This window comes from Teleopsis dalmanni, chromosome 2, assembly GCF_002237135.1.
Source record: "Teleopsis dalmanni isolate 2A chromosome 2, ASM223713v2, whole genome shotgun sequence".
Taxonomy (NCBI): domain Eukaryota; kingdom Metazoa; phylum Arthropoda; class Insecta; order Diptera; family Diopsidae; genus Teleopsis; species Teleopsis dalmanni.
Window position 1 is genome coordinate 242,123,083 of NC_051847.1, and position 20,626 is coordinate 242,143,708.

General features: G+C 38.8%; 1 protein-coding gene across 1 annotated transcript; it reads left to right on the forward strand.

Annotated features, from left to right (window-relative positions):
• Positions 1-407: 407 nt before the first annotated feature.
• LOC119681466 (polyhomeotic-proximal chromatin protein-like) lies at positions 408-1,185 on the forward strand. Its single transcript, XM_038094670.1, has one exon. It carries the CDS (start codon positions 702-704, stop codon positions 1,107-1,109), a length of 408 nt encoding a protein of 135 aa, XP_037950598.1. The 5' UTR covers positions 408-701; the 3' UTR covers positions 1,110-1,185.
• The last annotated feature ends 19,441 nt before the right edge of the window (positions 1,186-20,626 follow it).

The window sequence follows — 20,626 nt, forward strand, 5'->3', positions numbered from 1 at the left end:
AAAGAATCTTCACCATTTTTCCACTTTTTTCTTGCTGTCCTTTCTGTACACGGAAACTGCTTTGTTTAATAGAACATATTAAAAGAATATATTTAAAGCTAATTTGACTGTGGCACGGTTGTCGCGGATAAAATAAAATAGATGAAATCTGAAAATTTAGTTTAAGGGAAAATAAATTTTATTTAAATTGAACTTCACTTTTTCTAAATTGGTTTTTGATTTTAAGTAGTTTTTTATATCAACTCTTAACTCTGCAGTCTTAAATTATTGAAGAAATTATTTATGTAATTTTTATTTGTGTAAAATGATAAATAAGACAAAAATTTACTAATGGCAAACTTCGTTCAGATTTATGCAGTTATGATACTATGATAATATATAACATAATTAAGAAAGACAATAATCAAACTAAAAATTTTTTACAGAAAAAAAAACTGCTCTGGAGGAAACCATATCCAATAACGTAATTCCTAATGAGATGATAACTTGTGAGCAGTGTGGAAAACCTGAACATAAATCTAAACTAAAAAAAAAAACGATATTGCTCTCCAGCTTGTGTGCGCCAAGCCAAAGTATCTGTAGGTGAGCAAGTAAATGAACTAATTATAGATAGCGCTAATGGACAAACAAATACAAAAGAATTAAATAATAAATTGGAAACAGTAACTGCAAGCAACCGCGTTGCAATAGGTGACGACAAAATGCAAATTGAAGTATCAGTTGCTGCAACAGCAGTACAAAATCTTAACAATAGCAATAGCCAGGCATCTAATATAACAACAACTACTCAAAATTTGTTACAGCCAAACGATGTGACTAGTGCTTCTGTTAACGGCATAGATACGCCACAAATGATTAATTGGACTGTTTCTGATGTTTGTGAATTTATTAAAAATTTACCTGGCTGCAGTGATTATGTTGATGACTTTGAACAACAAGAAATTGATGGGCAAGCATTATTATTATTAAAGGAGAATCATTTAGTTAATGCAATGGGAATGAAATTGGGACCGGCGCTTAAAATTGTTGCTGCAGCAGCTGCTGCAAATACATCTGCATCAGCAACTACTGCCACTACTAATATAACACCTGAAAGAGAAGCACAGTAGATAAATAAATGTGAGACGTATTTGTAGTATATTATATTTAATTTTCTTTGAGAAAGAATTTTTTTATTATAATTTCTTTTTATTTTCTTACTATAAGTTTGTTTAATTGTAAATAAGTTTTAAATGGATAATGCTCTTTATTTGCATAATATAAAATAACGTAATAAAACTTTGTTTTGCGTTAATAAAGTTATATCTATCCGTATATATACTGTATGTTAAATATATACTTATATTGTTAATTATATACATTTTTGATGGCGTATAATTCTTCTATTTATATTTTAAGATATATTATAAACTTTTTAGAAATATGAATTAATTGTAATTTAAGAACTAATTTTATTGATATATTTTATACCGTTACTAAATGTATTAAATATAATTATTTTTCAAAAACTTATACTTTTTGCATTGCATAGACATAAAAGTGAATAATTTTGTTATAGGCAAAATCCACTTAAAAATAAATAAATAGAAGGTTGACAAAACAATGAGATGGATGAAGTAATATGAAGAAGGACAGAGGTGACGATGAGGTTACAGGTAGGAATCTTGCTAACTCAATAGAGCGGAACCATAAATCAGTAGGGATAAAATTCATATTTGCACTTGAGGAGAAACACATGAGCAATGCCGTGTGGTATCGTATTTATTGTATCGTAGTATTGCCAGCTAGTTCGTACTTGACAACTCTGTCAATCCTGACGGTAAATTGTCATTGATTTGCGAGTCATCGTCTTTATCCAGTTCAGGAGAGCTGTAACAACATGGTTTAATTTTGTCAGTTACGAACACTGAGCAGAATTTTCGTGATGTTATCTGCATTCTTGGTATGTCTTCTGAGGTATCGGTTATGACACAAGACTTGAAATTTAATTAGCCCCACGATATTTCGGTTCGAGTTATTGTGGTTCACCTATTGCGGGAAGTTGGGACTCGATCACAACTTAGTTGCCTTCGGACCACTATTTAAGTTTACCGTGCTTGTTGTCGAAACGCGTTTTCCAATTGAAACGCTCACGACCAATGTTCTCCGCAGTCTGAAGTCGTTTTTCAGCAGTTGTTATTAGTTTTTCGCCGTCATTTGCATCATCGTTTACAGCGGCTATAAGTTGATTGTAGACGATGTTTCTAAAATCGAATCGAATATTCGATTCGGGTTGAACCTAAATGTCGCATTCTTTTGCGTTTATTGAAAATTGTAGGTTTCGTAGTGTTATGTCCCACGTTTTATGATCCTTGCTCGATGTGCAAAAGTAGTTTAGGATCAATTGATTTGCACGTTCCACTTACTCGTTGGAGTGTGGTGTGCGCACAGTTGTTGATGTTGTGTTGATGTGTTAGATTTCTTTGTCATCGCAATATGCTTTAAAAGCTTTAGAGATAAAGGCGGTACCCCTATCCGTTACAATTTGCGATAGTCACTCTTAATAAGTAGCCCAATCGTGTAAGTCCTGAGGTGTATTCCTCAAATGTGCAAACTAAAGTGTTCACCAAAAATTTGCTTAAATTTTGATTTTGCTATTCCTCAACTGTGAATAGTGAATGAAAAGTGTAGACTTTTGTCAAATTTTATTCATTGTAAATTTGACCGTGGGTTTTTAAAAAACATTTTGGACAAAACTAAATTTAATTTTGTGTTATTATGTTTTTATAGGATTCTATAAAGGGTTTCGAATAGTAAAGAAGGAAAGGACAAACACAAAAATTTAGTTAATGTTCGAATTTCTTTTATTAATTAGTTTATTGTCCGTATATAATTTGTTTGGATTGCAAGTGCCAGGCTTTGAACTCGTGCCTGTCAAATTACAAGCGATGACTAATCGTGTTTTTCCACAAGTAGCCAAGGCTGCACAAACTTTCCGTGGTCATGCTCCAGGTTTTTTTTGACTGCTTTTTATTTAATTAGTAACTATAAACAACAGCTTTATTTGGAAACACAAATTCAACGAATTGAAAGTTATCTTTTGAAGTTGCCTATTTTCATTTTTCAAAGCTATTTTTCAATGCTTTTTGCAAAGACATTTGTTATGCATATTGTTTACTTACTATATGAAAAGCGCATTTTTAGTGCTTTTTACAAATAAGCTATGCTATTGTAACTCTACGATTTCGCTTTCGCGATTAGAACAAGCTGAACAATATAGTTTAGATTTTAAAAATGAAAAAATTTAAAAAAGCAAGCAAAAGGAGTTGAAGTTTGTTCTCAAATATCAATATTGAATCTTTTGAAAATAGTAAACTTTCGAAACTTATGTTATAAGAACTGTCAAAAAATAATAAAAATATAAAATAAAAATTCTTAATAAAATAAATATTATAAAATTCTATTATAATTATTATAATGTGTCCAATTTTGTTAACTTATATATATTCAATAACTGAGTTTATTTAGTATAAATACAAATTTCTTCACTGACAACTGTCAAAAATGCATTCAGCACGTCTTTATTTTACCATATATTCAGCACGAAAAACTCACGAGTACTTGAAGAATAGCATTTTACAAGAAAGTATAAACTGGACTACATGCGATGTTTTCATGTCTCGGACCGCTTTAACTACCAAATATTTAGTAAAAGAGTCTGATATAGCTAACACATAAAAGTTTTAATAGAAACGTCTTTCAGTTCTTTCTCCGAGTGCCTTTTAGTAACAGCATTCGATATATGTGGCAATATATTTTTGGACCTACTTTCTAATTTTTGGGAACCAAAAATTCAGTCGAAGATGTTTAATAGTTTTATCAATGCGAAGTGACCCATGATTTGCGATCATGACAAATCAACAATACGCCAGCATACGTATTTCGGAATGACTAATTTTAAGCCATCTGCTTTTCGTCAATATAACGTGTATTTGTAAACAGTTATCTTTTCTTAGCACTACTTCGTTGAAAAATTTGACGTCGCCCTTTAGGATCAATATTATTTTGCCTATGTTTTTTCCTGAATCTGCATTTGGTATGAACATTGGCGATAACAAGCAATCTGTCACCAATGGGATATTTTTTCCTAACAATTACGTTTGGAAACGTTCCATAGTTTCTACTACAGACGGAGCTTCGAGATCGTAACTGTGATATCTACTTTCGGCCTGGTGACCATGTCGGCTGTAAAACGCTACAGCCTGCCATGTTTTCGTATCATAAGACTGCAATAAAGCCTTCAAGTACAACGCTGTTTGCATCGGTATGTACTTCTTGGTTAGTGGAAAAGTCATATAACGCCAGCACAGGGCTGCTTGTCAGGGCATCAATGAGAAATCGCCGTACTTCAGTTGCATTTGTCGGCGTAGGAAAAACCTTGATTGCGGAGATTTTCTCTTTTCCGGGCGTTATGCTATTTTTGTCGATTATGTGACCCAAATGCCCAATTTGCATAGCTGAAAATGTAACATTTGCAGTCGCGTAATATATCACGGAACTTACGTAAGCGTTTGAAACCCTCTTCAATCGTTGTTCTTGGTATACTAACGTCATCGAGATACACCATTATTTCGCCAGGAGCCATATTTGCGATTATCCTGTTCATTACTGACTTGAACATAGCTCGAACATTCGTTTATATCGCGCAATAAATCGGTACATTGCATATAATTTTTCGAAAGTTTCTTTTTCAAATCCGTATCGTTTATATCGTTTATAATATGACGAATTATACCGCTTGCGGGCAAAACCTGCTTTCGTACCTTATGTCAGCTATTTAAAATAATATTCTTGCGCCAATTCATTATGTTGTCTTTTAATTCTCGACATTTCGATGTGTATATCGGCTACATTTACCGTAAATGGAAAATCATTTACAAATCGATCTACAAACTGTTTTTACGAACTTCTTGCAACGAGTCTACCCAATATTTATCTGGATCTTTGGAATCTTATCATTCCAACCATAAGCATTTTTAAACTTTTCAATACGTTTTATATACTGTTCAGCAGCTAGCGACCTTTTTGATACAGGATTAAATGCAGGCAAAAATTCTACTACATCAAGTACGTTGCAAAACTGATTTTACGGACCGTAGGGTGCTGGTTGCGTAAGATATAGACCCAACAAAAACGAAGTTATTACATATGTATGTTGTACCTTTCACCAGTTGTGGTGATGTGTTTTGCATTTGTGTATACACATTTTGCGTCATTGTGTATCCACTCAACGGGTTAGCACTTGTTGTTTGAGCATGCCAAACTGGAGACATGTCATTTGAAACTTGCAGCATGTGGGCTTGCGTCGGTGCCTCTCGCAACAAGCTTATTTTTGATGACTCCAACATGTTCAGGCCTATTCTGAATACTCCAAGGGAACAAAACTCCCTATTCCCACGCTGTTCCCAAACACACAACTCCCTTATTCTGAATTGCTTGAGAGACAGCAGTTTTGGGAACAACAACAGTTTCAAATTTGTTTTGTTACATTTTGGCAACCATGCCATTTTTTAATGACGAAAAGTGCGAAAATGAGCAAAACAAAGAAAAGAATTGCGTATCATATGTTGATTTAAATGTAAAAATCGCATTATTTGTTTGCTGCACAAATTATCGGAAATAAATATAAGTTATTTTATAAGTAAATAATAAATAATAAAATAACAAATAATAAGAAACATTTATTTTAATGAGTAAAATAAATATATAAAATGAATTGTGCATGAGCAAAATAAACAAGAATTGTGCAGTTGTTAATGATTATTTAAATCAAAAATTTTAAAAAAGTTTTCAAAAATGCGTTCAATTGCATTTCGAGTTTTAGCGGAGGATTTGGCTTAAGAACAGGAGCAAGAAATTTTGCAACAGAGGATCAATCGTAGAAACTTACATATTAAATTTAACTCTTTTCTAAATTTTTAACTCTTTTTTAACTAATTAAAAAACAACCTTACGTTACGATATCAATTCTTCAATGTCTTTATTTTCAAACATTCACTGCTTTTATACAAAATTTGCGTAAATTATAATTTAATTTTTTTAATTAGGATAGAAATGTCCTTCATGCTTCAATTAATGAACTAATAATAGTTTATGATTGTGCAGATGTTACAATAAAAAAGAAGCAATGTTTTATCTGCACATAATTGCAAAAGTTTATTTTAACTTATTCTAGGAATTCATTTCAGAATTTGGTTTCCTTTCATTATTCTATTGTTTTAAAAACAATAGTTAACACTTTAATAGGTGGAAAAAACCCATGTGAATAAAATAAATAAAAATTTAAATATTTTAAATTTATTATACATTTATTAAAATAATAATTTTAATAAAATATATTAAATGAAAATTTAGTTATATTAAATTTATTAAAATAAATTTTTTAAAATATATTCGGAAAACTAATCAAATATTAAATTGAAAATATTAAATTTATTGCAATAATTTTATTATAATAATAATTTTATTAAAATATATTCAAAAATCTGATAATTTTCAGATTTTACTTACTTTTATACTTTTATACTAAAAATTACTTTTATATTAAATTAAACCATTTTTAATATTTTTTTAACTTGTCTCCCCAACAATTTGCTTGGGAAAGAATTTGTGCAAAATTGGGAAAAAACTCCCATTCCCATGCGATTCAGAATAGCAAAATTGGGAACAGGGAACAAAATTCCCATTCCGAAATTATTCAGAATAGCAAACTATTCAGAATAGGCCTGATTGTGAATCTAGTTTCAACTACATACCCTAGAATTTTATTTTCAATTGTTACGAACCTTTTTCTTGGTACGTAATGCAAATTGTTAGTATGGCCCACTTTATTTTTTAATAATTTTAGGCATAAAACGCGAAAGCATTTGTTATGAAATATTATTGAGTTCAGCTATTAAACTCAATTTGTCATTATATGCGAAACTGCATTTTTATTAGCATTTGCAATATATTATTGAGGTCAACCATTGAACTCAATACTCAGTGGTTCATGCAGAATTGTATGTGGTTAATATTGGCACTTACCAACAGGTAACTTTTTATTTTCTGCGGAACAGCAGAACTGTTTTGAACTATAAATTAGATTCTGCAAAAAAAAATGTGTAAAATTACAGTTCAAAATGATTAAGTGAAATGACGTATGACAATATTCAAATCCTCGTTCCGTGGAATAAAACAGCATCTGTAACAACAGCAGCAGTAATAGAAGCAACAACAGCTAGAACAGAATTCACAACATAATTTTTGGTTCCAGCCGTTCTTTGTAGAAATATACAACAAACATCTGCTGGTGTGAACAACATGTTTGGTTACATGGAGCCTGCATTATATTACTCGATATTTTAACACAAATTTTATTTAAGCAATTCTTAAATTTTCTTTTTAAAACGTATTTATTTTATTTTTACTGACACATTATGTTAAAGACAACTTATACAACCTTCTTCAACAGCTGTCGCTCATCTTTTGTTTTTCTCTCGCACTCTTCTTTTGCTTCTTTTCTTTCAATGACGAAGTGTTACCACCTAGTTCGCATTTAACACATGTTCTTTTAAGTCATAATCAGAAATGATAATTCAAAGCAGAAAGTAGAGTTAATTATTTATATATTCTTAATTTGAAAATTAATCAACTATTTTTGAGTATTTCGTAGCCGGCTCCTTAGATGTGTGGCAGTACCAGCCAAACATGTGCACGTTCGCAGCACCAGCCAAACATGTGCACGTTCGCAGCACCAGCCAAACAGGTGCATGCTAGAACATATGAACAACACGAAATACGGACACGCAATTAATGCATATATAGAGCAACAGCACTTGTGCACGAGTCAGTCATTCGTTACATTCGTTCGGTCACGGTTGCGCGAGCTAGTCGGTGCTACTACCAATACGGAGTTCAATAGTGGTACACATGGCGATTCATATACAACGCAGTGTGGAATATACTAAACTGGTGACCCCGACGTTCTTTTCAGAACTGTTCACTAATTAAAAGTATATTTCATCAATATACAAAAAGTTCTTTTCAGAACTTAAAAATATATTTCATCAACATACAAAGGTTCTTTTCAGAACTTATTTCATCAACATGCAAAGGTTCTTTTCAGAACTTATTTCATCAACATACAAAGGTTCTTTTCAAAACTCTGCGAGCAGAGTTCCGGCTTAGTGGCAGTGCAAAACTAAGGAAAAAATATCGGTGCAAAATGAGAATGCAGCATCGCTCGGACAGCAGCGCGAAGACTCGGCACCAGTGGTGAATCGCGTTTCGGTGAAGGTGCCTCCGTTCTGGCACGAGCGACCCGAAATATGGTTCGCGCAGATCGAGGCGCAGTTCGCGGGGGCAGGTGTGTGCAACGACATGACGAGATTCAACACCATAGTGGCTGCCATAGAGTCCAGCATCGTAGCCGACGTGGCTGACGCAGTGCTTCATCCGCCAGCAGCAAACAGTTACGAGAACCTAAAAAAACAAATAATCGAACGGTATGGTGAATCAGAACAGCGTAAAATTCAGCGGCTGTTATCAGACGTACAACTTGGCGATCGTCGGCCTACTCAATTGCTAAACGAACTGACGACATTGGCGAAGGATAAGTTGAGCGACGAATAATTGTAAACACTCTGGCTCCAGCGTTTGCCTCCACAAGTGCGCGCGATTCTTCAAACGTCAAGCGTAGAACTGAGCGAGTTAGCCAAATTGGCTGACAAGATTTGCGAGACAGGCGATTATCATCAGATTTCGGCAATGTCTTCAGGCAGCGGTAGTACCTGGTCCGAAGCAGAAAAAGTGTGTCAGCGCTTAGACCAAATCGAGCAACGGCTGAGTCGTCTAGACATGAACTCCCGTCTACAGCAAGGTAGGCGTTCACTGAGAGGCCGCAGCCGACCACGTTCCCAATCGAGCAGTCATCCAGAATGGTGCTGGTTCCACTCCAGGTTTGGGCGCAAGGCTCGCAGTTGCAGACAGCCATGTAATTTTACAGCATCATCGCAGACAATTAACTAAGCGCTCCTTCGCCGTCGTCGAGCCGCAACGAAGGCAGTATACAATTAGCTCGACTCACCATTAAAAATCCAGTAACGTCCACCATATTTCTGATAGATACGGGTGCCCTCATCATTGCGCATGTATGCAATAAGACGTATTTCTACATAATATTTATTAGAAGTTTAGAGAGTTCAAGTATGTCCATAGAGTGTGTGAGAGTTTTGGGTACTATACCAGTGGCTGATAGTATTATTGGTACAACAACCACTCGCTGAAGCCTCCAAATTTCTTTGATTTCTTCTATCAACCAATAGGATATCAGGCTTATTGTGTGCTATTAGTCGATCTGTGTAAACTTGTCGATCCCAGTACATATGAAAACTGCCGTTTTCTAATACCGCAGTGGGCTTATATTGGTAAATTGGACAAATTTTAGAGATCAATCCATGTTTGAATGCAATATTTTGGTGGATTACCTTACATACTGCATTGTGCCGGTTTAGATATTCCCTTGGTGCCATTACAGAATAGCTGGAGATAATGTGATCCAATGTTTCTGGGACTGAACCACATTTCCGACACAAGTCATCCTCAACTCGCTCTTTAAGAATATGTTTGCGATAATTACGAGTAGGTACCACGCCATCCTGTATCGCGCACACAAATCCTTCAGTTTCACTAAATAGATCCCCTACACAGAGCCATTTGTTGGACAAATGCAAATCAATAAATGACTGCCAAAGGTAATTCACATGTTTTCCGTGAAGAGCCTTAGATTTCCATTCATCAATTTTTTGCTGGTCAGGCACCACCGAATCTAAAGTTCAGAATACTCTGTTCTTTAGATCAAGTGGACTCAATCTATTATCTGCACCACAGATAGCCCTATGCAAAGAAGAACTGAGCTCTTTGGCAATAAAATAAGTGCGAAGTGAGTCGACTTGTTCGTAATATAGTCTTGTTATATCGAGCACTCCTCTACCACCAATACTTCTCGGTAGACATATCCTTTCCACAACAGATTTTGGATGACGCATGCGAAAGTCGCAGATTAAAGTTCTGATTTTGCGTTGGAGCGCTTCCAATTCCGTGTCCGACCACTTTAATATACCAAAAGAGTACAGCAGGAATGGTATGGCATATGTATTAATTGCACTTACTTTATATTTTCCGGACAGTAAAGATTTTAATACCAATTTCACTCTATAGATAAACTCATTCATTAAATTGTTTTTTAAATCGCTCTCTTTTACGTGTGCACCTTGCAATATACCTAAATACTTATAAAAATCTGTTTCAGCCATGGCTTGAATATGCATATTCTCAAAGCTATGTCCTTCATGCGACTCATGAACACCTCTTCCGATGACTCAGATTCGGCATTTGTCCAACCCAAATTCCATCTGAATATCTTTACTAAACATATCCGTAAGCCGCAATAAACTTTTAAGATGGTCATCAGTTCCAGCGTATAATTAAATGTCTTCAAGATACATTAAATGACTCAACTCACACTTGCTATTCAGCACTCCATATTTGATGGCAAAGTCATGTCACTTAGTATTTTTTAATAACCAGGAGGGTTTAATGCCATACAAAATCAAAGAGGACTTAGCGAGTCTCCTTGAAAAATACCTCTTCTTATTTGTATGACGTCTGATAACTTAACGCCATCAGCCGTAGGTACCGATAATATGGTACTCCACCCTTTCATGACTACCGTCAAAAGTTTGATTAACTCAGGATCTATGCGGTATCGGCGTAAGACATTGATCAGCCAAGAATGTGGGACACTATCGAATGCCTTAGCATAATCAATAAAGCAACTAAATAGGTTTCTTTTTTCTTTCTGCTTGTCCTAATGCTATCGTATCGATTATCAGTTGTTCTTTGCATCCCTTTGAACCACTACGACAGCCTTTTTGTTCTTCGGTCATTATATCATTAATCTCTAAGAGCGCATATATCCTTTTGCTAATCATCGACGTTATGAATTTATAAAGAGTGATAGGCAAGCAAGTGATAGGCCTTGTTTGCGCTGGACAGTCAACGCTTTCCTTTTTTTTTAATAAGATATATTGCACCAGCGGTGAGAAAAGATGAAAAATTCTCCGCCCTTTTTATTAGATTTGTTATAAGCCTTGCAAGTTGGTTATGGGCACAGCGAAACTGTTTGTACCAGAAATTCTGTACTTTATTCAAGCCTGGCGCTTTCCAATTACTAGATTTTATAATGATTTCTCGTACTTCGTCCTCAGTTACTTCCAAAAATCGCATTGTGGCAATATTAGCATAACGATTATGTTCGGCATCAATCCATTCTGCATGCAGAGTATGGACTTTGGATGATTCCCACAGCGCACTCCAATAGTTCTTTGCTTCTATAACTGAGAAAGATGCATATTGTCTAGTGCTGTCAGATGAACCAAGTGTAAAGAAGAACCGACGTTGACTTTTTATATACATAGAGTTCTGAACACGTCTGGCGTGTGACTCTCTATATCTCCGTAAACAATTACAAATAACGCAGAGTTTTTGCTTTAAAATATCCATAAACTCTACAACTGGTGTGTCTCTATGAATCGCAAACTGCCTGTATATTTTTTCTACACATTTCTCTAATCTACTATTTGGTCGTGTTTACAATGTGTTTACGTAGCAAATCTCGACGACGCTCAAGACGAGCCATCCATGGCGGAATACGTTTGGATAAAGGATAAAGGATCTCGATGCGCTTACGACAACGACGGAAGTCGAAGAAGCGGTTAAACGACTCCTTCCAAGCGGAGTCGAGCGGTTGAAGGTCACGGTCACCAAACCAAATAACAAAGAACTGGTCAGAGCTTACGTGCAACTACCCACCGTAGCAGCTGATAAGCTTCTCGAGAGAGGCTCGATCATTATTGGATGAGTCAGAGCAAAAATGCGGACGCGCACCGAAACAGAGCGTTGCTTCAGGTGCCTTGGTGTAGGGCATATGCAGAGAAATTGCAGGGTCCAGATAGAACAAACCTCTGCATCAAATGTGGCGCACCTGAACACAAACTAAAGGAGTGCACAAACCCTCCGAAGTGCTGCGTATGTACTGACGCAGCATTTGCAACCACATATTTGGTTGCAAATGTGCAACCAAATATGCACCGAAGCAGGACAGCAAACGCCCTTATATCACAACTCATGCTTGAGCGGAATGCGGATGTTGTCATAATTAGCGAACAATATGGAGAAATCAGTTGCGGTACCTTCTTTACTGACTACAGTGGAACAGCAGCCATCTGGCTCCCATGCGCTGAGAACTTCTCTTTCTCAGCCAGTGGTGCCGGAGACGGACACGTTTGGGTTCGAAATCGCAACTTTACCTTAATGAGCTGTTATCTTACACCTAGCGACAGTATTGCCCAATTCCAGATGAAACTGGACGCAATCGAAGATTGCGCCCTCCAAATGGGTGGCAACTTCATTATAGCAGGCGACTTCAATTCGAAGGCCATTGAATGGGGCATGACGACCACAAATCCCAGAGGTAGGCGAGTGCTTGACATGGCGGCCAGATTGGGACTTGTAGTCGCAAACAAAAGGATGGCGCCCACCTTTCGCAGATCAGGATGCGAAGGCACAATTCCAGACATCACGTTAGTGTCAGAGAGGATAGCTGGTACGCTAAAGGAATAGTCAGTTCTCGAGGACTACACGGGAAGCGACCACCAGTACATCTGGTTCACCGTCGAGTCAGGCAATAGGCCAAATGGAAATCCGGAAGGAGGTCTACTCGTAAATGGTCCACAAACAAACTCAATCGGGATATCTTTCTCGAAGTGTTTGATGAGAGGATGATGAGAAACGCTGAAGGAAGCTTGGTCCGCCACACAATGCACAGCATAACACAGGCCTGCGATGCAGCAATGCCTAGAGTTGCAAAAAACCCCAGAAGAAAGGCAGCCTATTGGAGGACTGAGGAAATTGCTGAACTTCGAAGGGTCTGTCTCCAAATGCGGAGGAGATTGACCAGGGCCAGAACCCGGAGTGATGCCACGGTAGAAAGTGAAGCATTAAAGGCAGCTAGGAAAGCATTAAAGACCGCCATTGCTAGAAGTAAGAAAAGAAAATGGGAAGAGTTGGGCGAAAACGTAAACGACCCTTGGGGACTTGGCTACAAGATCGTAATGCGGAAACTAGGTGCCTTGGCACCAATTCCTGAACTGGAAGAACAAGTGATGGATAACATCGTAAATTCTCTCTTTCCGGATCACGAAGTACGAAGAGATTCTGAAAGGGTACTCACCGACGATCCACCGCTTTTTACGGAAGAGGAACTAAAAACCGCAGCACGTTCCCTGAAGAACAACAAGGCCCCAGGACCAGACGGTGTCCCATCTGAGGTAATAAAGTTGATAGTAGACGACCGCCCACAAACCCTGCTTGAAATGTTTAATTTTGTCTGAAGGAAGGCATTTTCCCAGAGCCTTGGAAAAAGCAGCAACTAACTCTAATTAGCAAAGGGAAGGGCAACCCCGAGATGCCAAATGCATACCGACCACTTTGTATGCTCGACACATCAGGGAAACTGCTGGAGCGACTACTAAAACCGCGCATAGCAGCATCCATTGAGAGCGCTGGGGGATTATCCAGCAGACAACACGGCTTGCGGCCAGGAAAGTCTACCGTTGGAGTTATCGCTGATGTGGTGGCATCCGTAGAAGCCGCACAATGTGGTAATGCTTACTTGAAGCGCATAGTACTTCTGGTCGATGTGATAAACGCCCTTGAAGGACGCTTTAGTACACCGATGTACTTGATGCGAATGATCCGCAGCTACCTTAGTGATAGAGAGCTTCTCTACCACACAAGCAATGGCGCAAAAATTAAGAAGATCTCTTCCGGAGCAGCACAGGGCTCCGTCCTTGGCCCCGATCTATGGAATGCGAGTTATGATGAAATATTCTCCATTGAAATGACGGAAAACGTACACCTAGTAGGATTTGCCGATGATATAGCCGCAGTCATCACAGCGCGAAATGTAACCGAAGCACAGCTCAGACTGAATCAGGTCATGCTACGCAGGATGGATGGATGACCGTGGTCTAAAGCTAGCACCTGAAAAGACGGAACTGATCATACTAATTCAGTGGATGCCATATGGATGGCCAGATTGTTTTAGGTTTTTCGCCGTATTAAATACATCTTTAATAAATTCCACACTGCGTTGTATATGAATCGCCACGGCGCTATCCTGAAGCCCAACATTACTAAAGGCAGAATTTGGGTCCAGTTACTGGAATCGTGACAACATATGGCTGCTTTCAGTGTTCGGTGAAACCGCTCGACCATGCCATTGGCTTGGGCGTGGTAGACAGTTGTGCGCCAATGCTTTATTCCTAGTAGTTTCGTTACCTCTGTAAATATAGTGGACTCAAATTGACGTCCTAAGTCGGTTATGACTGCATGCGGAGCGCCGAAATGTCCTCAGCCATCAATGAATGCTGCTGCCACTTCTTCTGCTGTGATGTCCACTAAAGGAATGGCTACTGGCCAAAGCGAAAAACGATCGATGCATGTGTGAATATAACGCTTTCCTTGCGACGGTGGCAATGAACCCACTATATCCAAGTGAATGTGTTGATGAAATCGCCATCTACCGCTGCATAACAACCGATACTCGTACGGGTATGGCGTTGAACCTTGGATTTTTGGCATGCAACACACCTTCGGACGAAAATTGCTGTATCTTTAGCTATACCGGGCCACACGTATTTTGTTTGGACGATATTGTGATTTGTCCTGATTCCGGGATGAGACAAGGAGTGAAGCTTGGACAATACATGCTGCCTGCAATTTGCTGGGACGTATGGGCGAATGTGAGTGCTGAACATCGCAGTACAGTTCAACGTCTGAATCTGGTGGTTTCCACTTTTTTAATACTAACGTTTTTCCGCGCTGGTCCTCTAACAATTTCTGCAGCTCTGGGTCTGTTGTTTGTTCAACCGCAATTCTTTCCACATCGCTTGCTTCACACTGAACTGCTGCAATTCGAGAAAGGGAGTCTGCTACCACATTATCAGCTCGCGCTATGTGACGGATATCGGTCGAATATTGGCTAACAAACTCTAGTTGTCATGCTCGTCTAGGAGATGCTTTTTCGCTTGCTTGCTGGAATGCATACGCGAGTGGTTTGTGGTCGGTGAATAAATCGATGAACAAATCGACGTACTTCGTATCTACGCTGCATACGCGCACCTCTTTCGTTTGCACCTTGGCTGTATCACCTTTAGCCGCCATAGTGGTTTTGTTGCCTACCAGTCGCTTTCGTTTCATATCCACCAATAGGTCATAGTGCCTTAGGAAATCGGCACCGACGATAGAGCATCTGACGTCTGCTACTACGAAAGTCCATGGGAAATCTCTGCGCAACCCAAGGGACAACTGAAGACGTTTCTCCCCGAACGTGCGAATGGGGGTGCCGTTGGCTGCAACACTCCATTTTCTGAAAGAAAGGAGGGAGTGCAACGATCCAATTTTTGCCGTCCTATAAAATTAGGGTTACATAAGTTGCGCGACCCTAAAGTATTTGTTTAAAAAAAAAAACTTAATGCGTTCTTGCAAAACATGCAAAAACAATTCTTTGGTGGAAGAGAAAATACACAAGTGGAGTAAACATGCAAAGGCAAAATTTATATATTTTTTTTACATCAAGCATGTAATGGTCGCGTAGATTTGCAAAAACAATTCTTGGAGGAAAGAAAATACACAAGTGAAGTAAATCAGCAAGCAACTGATAGTTTAATGTCTACCGTTGGAGTTATCGCTGATGTGGTGGCATCCGTAGAAGCCGCACAATGTGGTAATGCTTACTTGAAGCGCATAGTACTTCTGGTCGATGTGATAAACGCCCTTGAAGGACGCTTTAGTACACCGATGTACTTGATGCGAATGATCCGCAGCTACCTTAGTGATAGAGAGCTTCTCTACCACACAAGCAATGGCGCAAAAATTAAGAAGATCTCTTCCGGAGCAGCACAGGGCTCCGTCCTTGGCCCCGATCTATGGAATGCGAGTTATGATGAAATATTCTCCATTGAAATGACGGAAAACGTACACCTAGTAGGATTTGCCGATGATATAGCCGCAGTCATCACAGCGCGAAATGTAACCGAAGCACAGCTCAGACTGAATCAGGTCATGCTATGCAGGATGGATGGATGACCGTGGTCTAAAGCTAGCACCTGAAAAGACGGAACTGATCATACTAATTCAGTGGATGCCATATGGATGGCCAGATTGTTTTAGGTTTTTCGCCGTATTAAATACATCTTTAATAAATTCCACACTGCGTTGTATATGAATCGCCACGGCGCTATCCTGAAGCCCAACATTACTAAAGGCAGAATTTGGGTCCAGTTACTGGAATCGTGACAACATATGGCTGCTTTCAGTGTTCGGTGAAACCGCTCGACCATGCCATTGGCTTGGGCGTGGTAGACAGTTGTGCGCCAATGCTTTATTCCTAGTAGTTTCGTTACCTCTGTAAATATAGTGGACTCAAATTGACGTCCTAAGTCGGTTATGACTGCATGCGGAGCGCCGAAATGTCCTCAGCCATCAATGAATGCTGCTGCCACTTCTTCTGCTGTGATGTCCACTAAAGGAATGGCTACTGGCCAAAGCGAAAAACGATCGATGCATGTGTGAATATAACGCTTTCCTTGCGACGGTGGCAATGAACCCACTATATCCAAGTGAATGTGTTGATGAAATCGCCATCTACCGCTGCATAACAACCGATACTCGTACGGGTATGGCGTTGAACCTTGGATTTTTGGCATGCAACACACCTTCGGACGAAAATTGCTGTATCTTTAGCTATACCGGGCCACACGTATTTTGTTTGGACGATATTGTGATTTGTCCTGATTCCGGGATGAGACAAGGAGTGAAGCTTGGACAATACATGCTGCCTGCAATTTGCTGGGACGTATGGGCGAATGTGAGTGCTGAACATCGCAGTACAGTTCAACGTCTGAATCTGGTGGTTTCCACTTTTTTAATACTAACGTTTTTCCGCGCTGGTCCTCTAACAATTTCTGCAGCTCTGGGTCTGTTGTTTGTTCAACCGCAATTCTTTCCACATCGCTTGCTTCACACTGAACTGCTGCAATTCGAGAAAGGGAGTCTGCTACCACATTATCAGCTCGCGCTATGTGACGGATATCGGTCGAATATTGGCTAACAAACTCTAGTTGTCATGCTCGTCTAGGAGATGCTTTTTCGCTTGCTTGCTGGAATGCATACGCGAGTGGTTTGTGGTCGGTGAATATTATAAACTAGCGGCCTTCTATCGCATACCGGAAATATTGGACAGCTTGATAAACCGCTGTCAACTCTCGATCATAGGCGCTGTATTTCATTTGACCTGGACTCAATTTTCTTGAGTAGAACGCCAATGGCTGCTGCACTCCGTTTACTACTTGCTGGAGAACGGCCCCAACTGCATCTCCTCAGGCATCAGTTGTAAGAGTCAGCTGTGCATCTGGCGCCATAAAGCTAAGCAGGGCGGTCTACGCCAGTTCATCTTTACACTGCTGAAACGCCTTCACGGCATCAGGCGGCCAGGTGATTGCTGTTTGATCATTTTTGCGGTTGCCAGGCGTTAGCGAAAACAAGCGTTGTTGACTGTGAGCGGCACCTCGCAAGAATGGGCGATAGAAGTTTATCATCCCTAGAAACTGCCGTAACTGCTTAACGGTTTAAGGTAGCGGGAACTCACGTACAGCCTGCACTTTACTCTCTGGGGGGCGAAATCTTTCGGCTTCAATCACATGTCCCAGAAACTCGATCTTCTTCTGGCCAAACTCACACTTACTGAAATTCACTGCTAATCTAGCTAGCCTTAAACGTTCGAACACTTCACGTAAGTGCTGTTCATGCTCTACGTCGTTCTTAGATGCGATGAGGATGTCATCAATATATGCGAATGAGAAGTCTAAATCACCCAACGTCTGGTTTATGAATCGCTGGAACGTTTGAGCTGCATTGCGGAGTCCGAAGGTCATAAATTTGAATTCGAACAAGCCGAACGGGGTTATAATGGCTGTCTTTGGTATGTCCGCGGCTGCCACTGGAATCTGATGGTACGCCTTCTGCATATCTATCTTTGAAAACACAGTTTTTGCCTGTAGGATAGACGTCACGTCATGTATAAATGGAATTGGGTAGCGGTCGGGCTTCGTCTGTGTGTTTAGCATTCGATAGTCGCCGCACGGTCGCCAACTTCCATCACCTTTACGCACCATATGGAGTGGGCTAGCCCAACAGCTTTTAGATGGCTGGCAGATACCTGCTTGCAGTAAAAACTGGAACACATTCTTAGCTTCTTCGAGTTTGCTGCCAGTTAGACGTCTCAGCCGGGCGAATGTTGGTGGGCCTGTCGTTTCGATGCAGTGCTCCACCGTTGTAACGGTACTTCGTCGATTCATGCTCATCGTCGCCAGGTCACGGTACTCATGTAACAAATCGACGTACTTCGTATCTACGCTGCATACGCGCACCTCTTTCGTTTGCACCTTGGCTGTATCACCTTTAGCCGCCATAGTGGTTTTGTTGCCTACCAGTCGCTTTCGTTTCATATCCACCAATAGGTCATAGTGCCTTAGGAAATCGGCACCGACGATAGAGCATCTGACGTCTGCTACTACGAAAGTCCATGGGAAATCTCTGCGCAACCCAAGGGACAACTGAAGACGTTTCTCCCCGAACGTGCGAATGGGGGTGCCGTTGGCTGCAACACTCCATTTTCTGAAAGAAAGGAGGGAGTGCAACGATCCAATTTTTGCCGTCCTATAAAATTAGGGTTACATAAGTTGCGCGACCCTAAAGTATTTGTTTAAAAAAAAAAACTTAATGCGTTCTTGCAAAACATGCAAAAACAATTCTTTGGTGGAAGAGAAAATACACAAGTGGAGTAAACATGCAAAGGCAAAATTTATATATTTTTTTTACATCAAGCATGTAATGGTCGCGTAGATTTGCAAAAACAATTCTTGGAGGAAAGAAAATACACAAGTGAAGTAAATCAGCAAGCAACTGATAGTTTAATGTGTTTTACACAATAGGCAAAAACAATTTGTAGAGGTAGAAATGCACATTTGTCGTAAACAAGCCAGAAAGCAGGATTAAAAGCGTCGACAAGATCGTATAAAAGAGGACGAAATTGTGAAATCGGTCTCTTTTGATATATTCCTCTTGAGCAGAGTGGACGAGTTGTGTTTTGTAGAATTACCACCCGTGAGCAGAGCGGACGAGGCTGAAGCGGATTTGCTGCCGATAGTTGACAACAGTTGCGGAACCATTATACCAATCTGGGAGCTTTAAAAGTTGCCAGATAGGGAAATTTCATAGGAGACTTAAAAAGTACCCTATGGGAAATCTCGATTGAAGGTATTAACTGGCACGTGGCTTTGGCAGATATGAGAAGGAGCAGAAAGCACTAAGGAATTGAGTAACAAAAGAAGAATAATAAAATCTTGGTAAGCTCGTTCTATAATACCATTATATATATAATTTTTTATGTGTGTTATGTAAGAGACGTATGTATAGTAAATACAGCTTGTGTTTTTTTTTAACATCAATACGCTGGGGAATCATAGTTACAACTGCGTATTCCTGCGTCTTCGGCTTAAGTCACGATAATTAGAAAATCTGTGCTTGGCTACGTCAAAACCAAATTCTACGAATATTATACTTGTGTTTATGCGTCTTCGACTTGCGTCTTCGACTTAATTCGCGATAATTAGAAAATCTGTGCTTGGCTAGTCAAAAACCAAATTCTACGAATATTATATCTTGTATTTATCAACAGTTAGTGTTTTTTTTAATAAATTCAAAACGCTGGGGAATCATAGTTGCAACTGCATTTTCTGTGCTTGGCTACGTCAAAAACCAAATTCTACGAATATTATATCTTGTGTTTATAAACAGTTGGTGGTTTTAATAAATTCAACACGCTGGGGAATCATAGTTACAACTGCATATTCCTACGTCTTCGGCTTAATTCGCGATAATTAGAAAATCTGTGCTTGGCTACGTCAAAAACCAAATTCTATGAATATTATATCTTGTGTTTATAAACAGTTGGTGATTTTAATAAATTCAACACGCTGGTGAATCATAGTTACAACTGCATATTCCTGCGTCTTCGGCTTAGTTCGCGATAATTAGAAAATCTGTGCTTGGCTACGTCAAAAACCAAATTCTACGAATAGTATATCCGGTAGTAGCATATAGCGAACAAGATAAATTTTATTTATTGATAAAAGTGTTTATGTATTTTTTTTCACAAATAATATTTCTAGAGAAAATGAATTGTAACTAAAGTTAACTCGATTTGTACATATTGAACAAGATAAATTCTATTTATTTATAAAAATTGTTTATGTATTTTTTTTCACAAATAATATTTCTAGAGAAAATGAATTGTAACTAAAGTTAACCCGATTTGTACATATTGAACAAGATAAATTCTATTTATTTATAAAAATTGTTTTATGTATTTTTTTTCACAAATACTATTTCTAGAGAATATGAATTGTAACTAAAGTTAACT

Excerpts from the sequence above, each read along its gene's own strand:
- LOC119681466 (XM_038094670.1), top strand. The coding sequence starts at position 702 with ATGCAAATTGAAGTATCAGTTGCTGCAACAGCAGTACAAAATCTTAAC.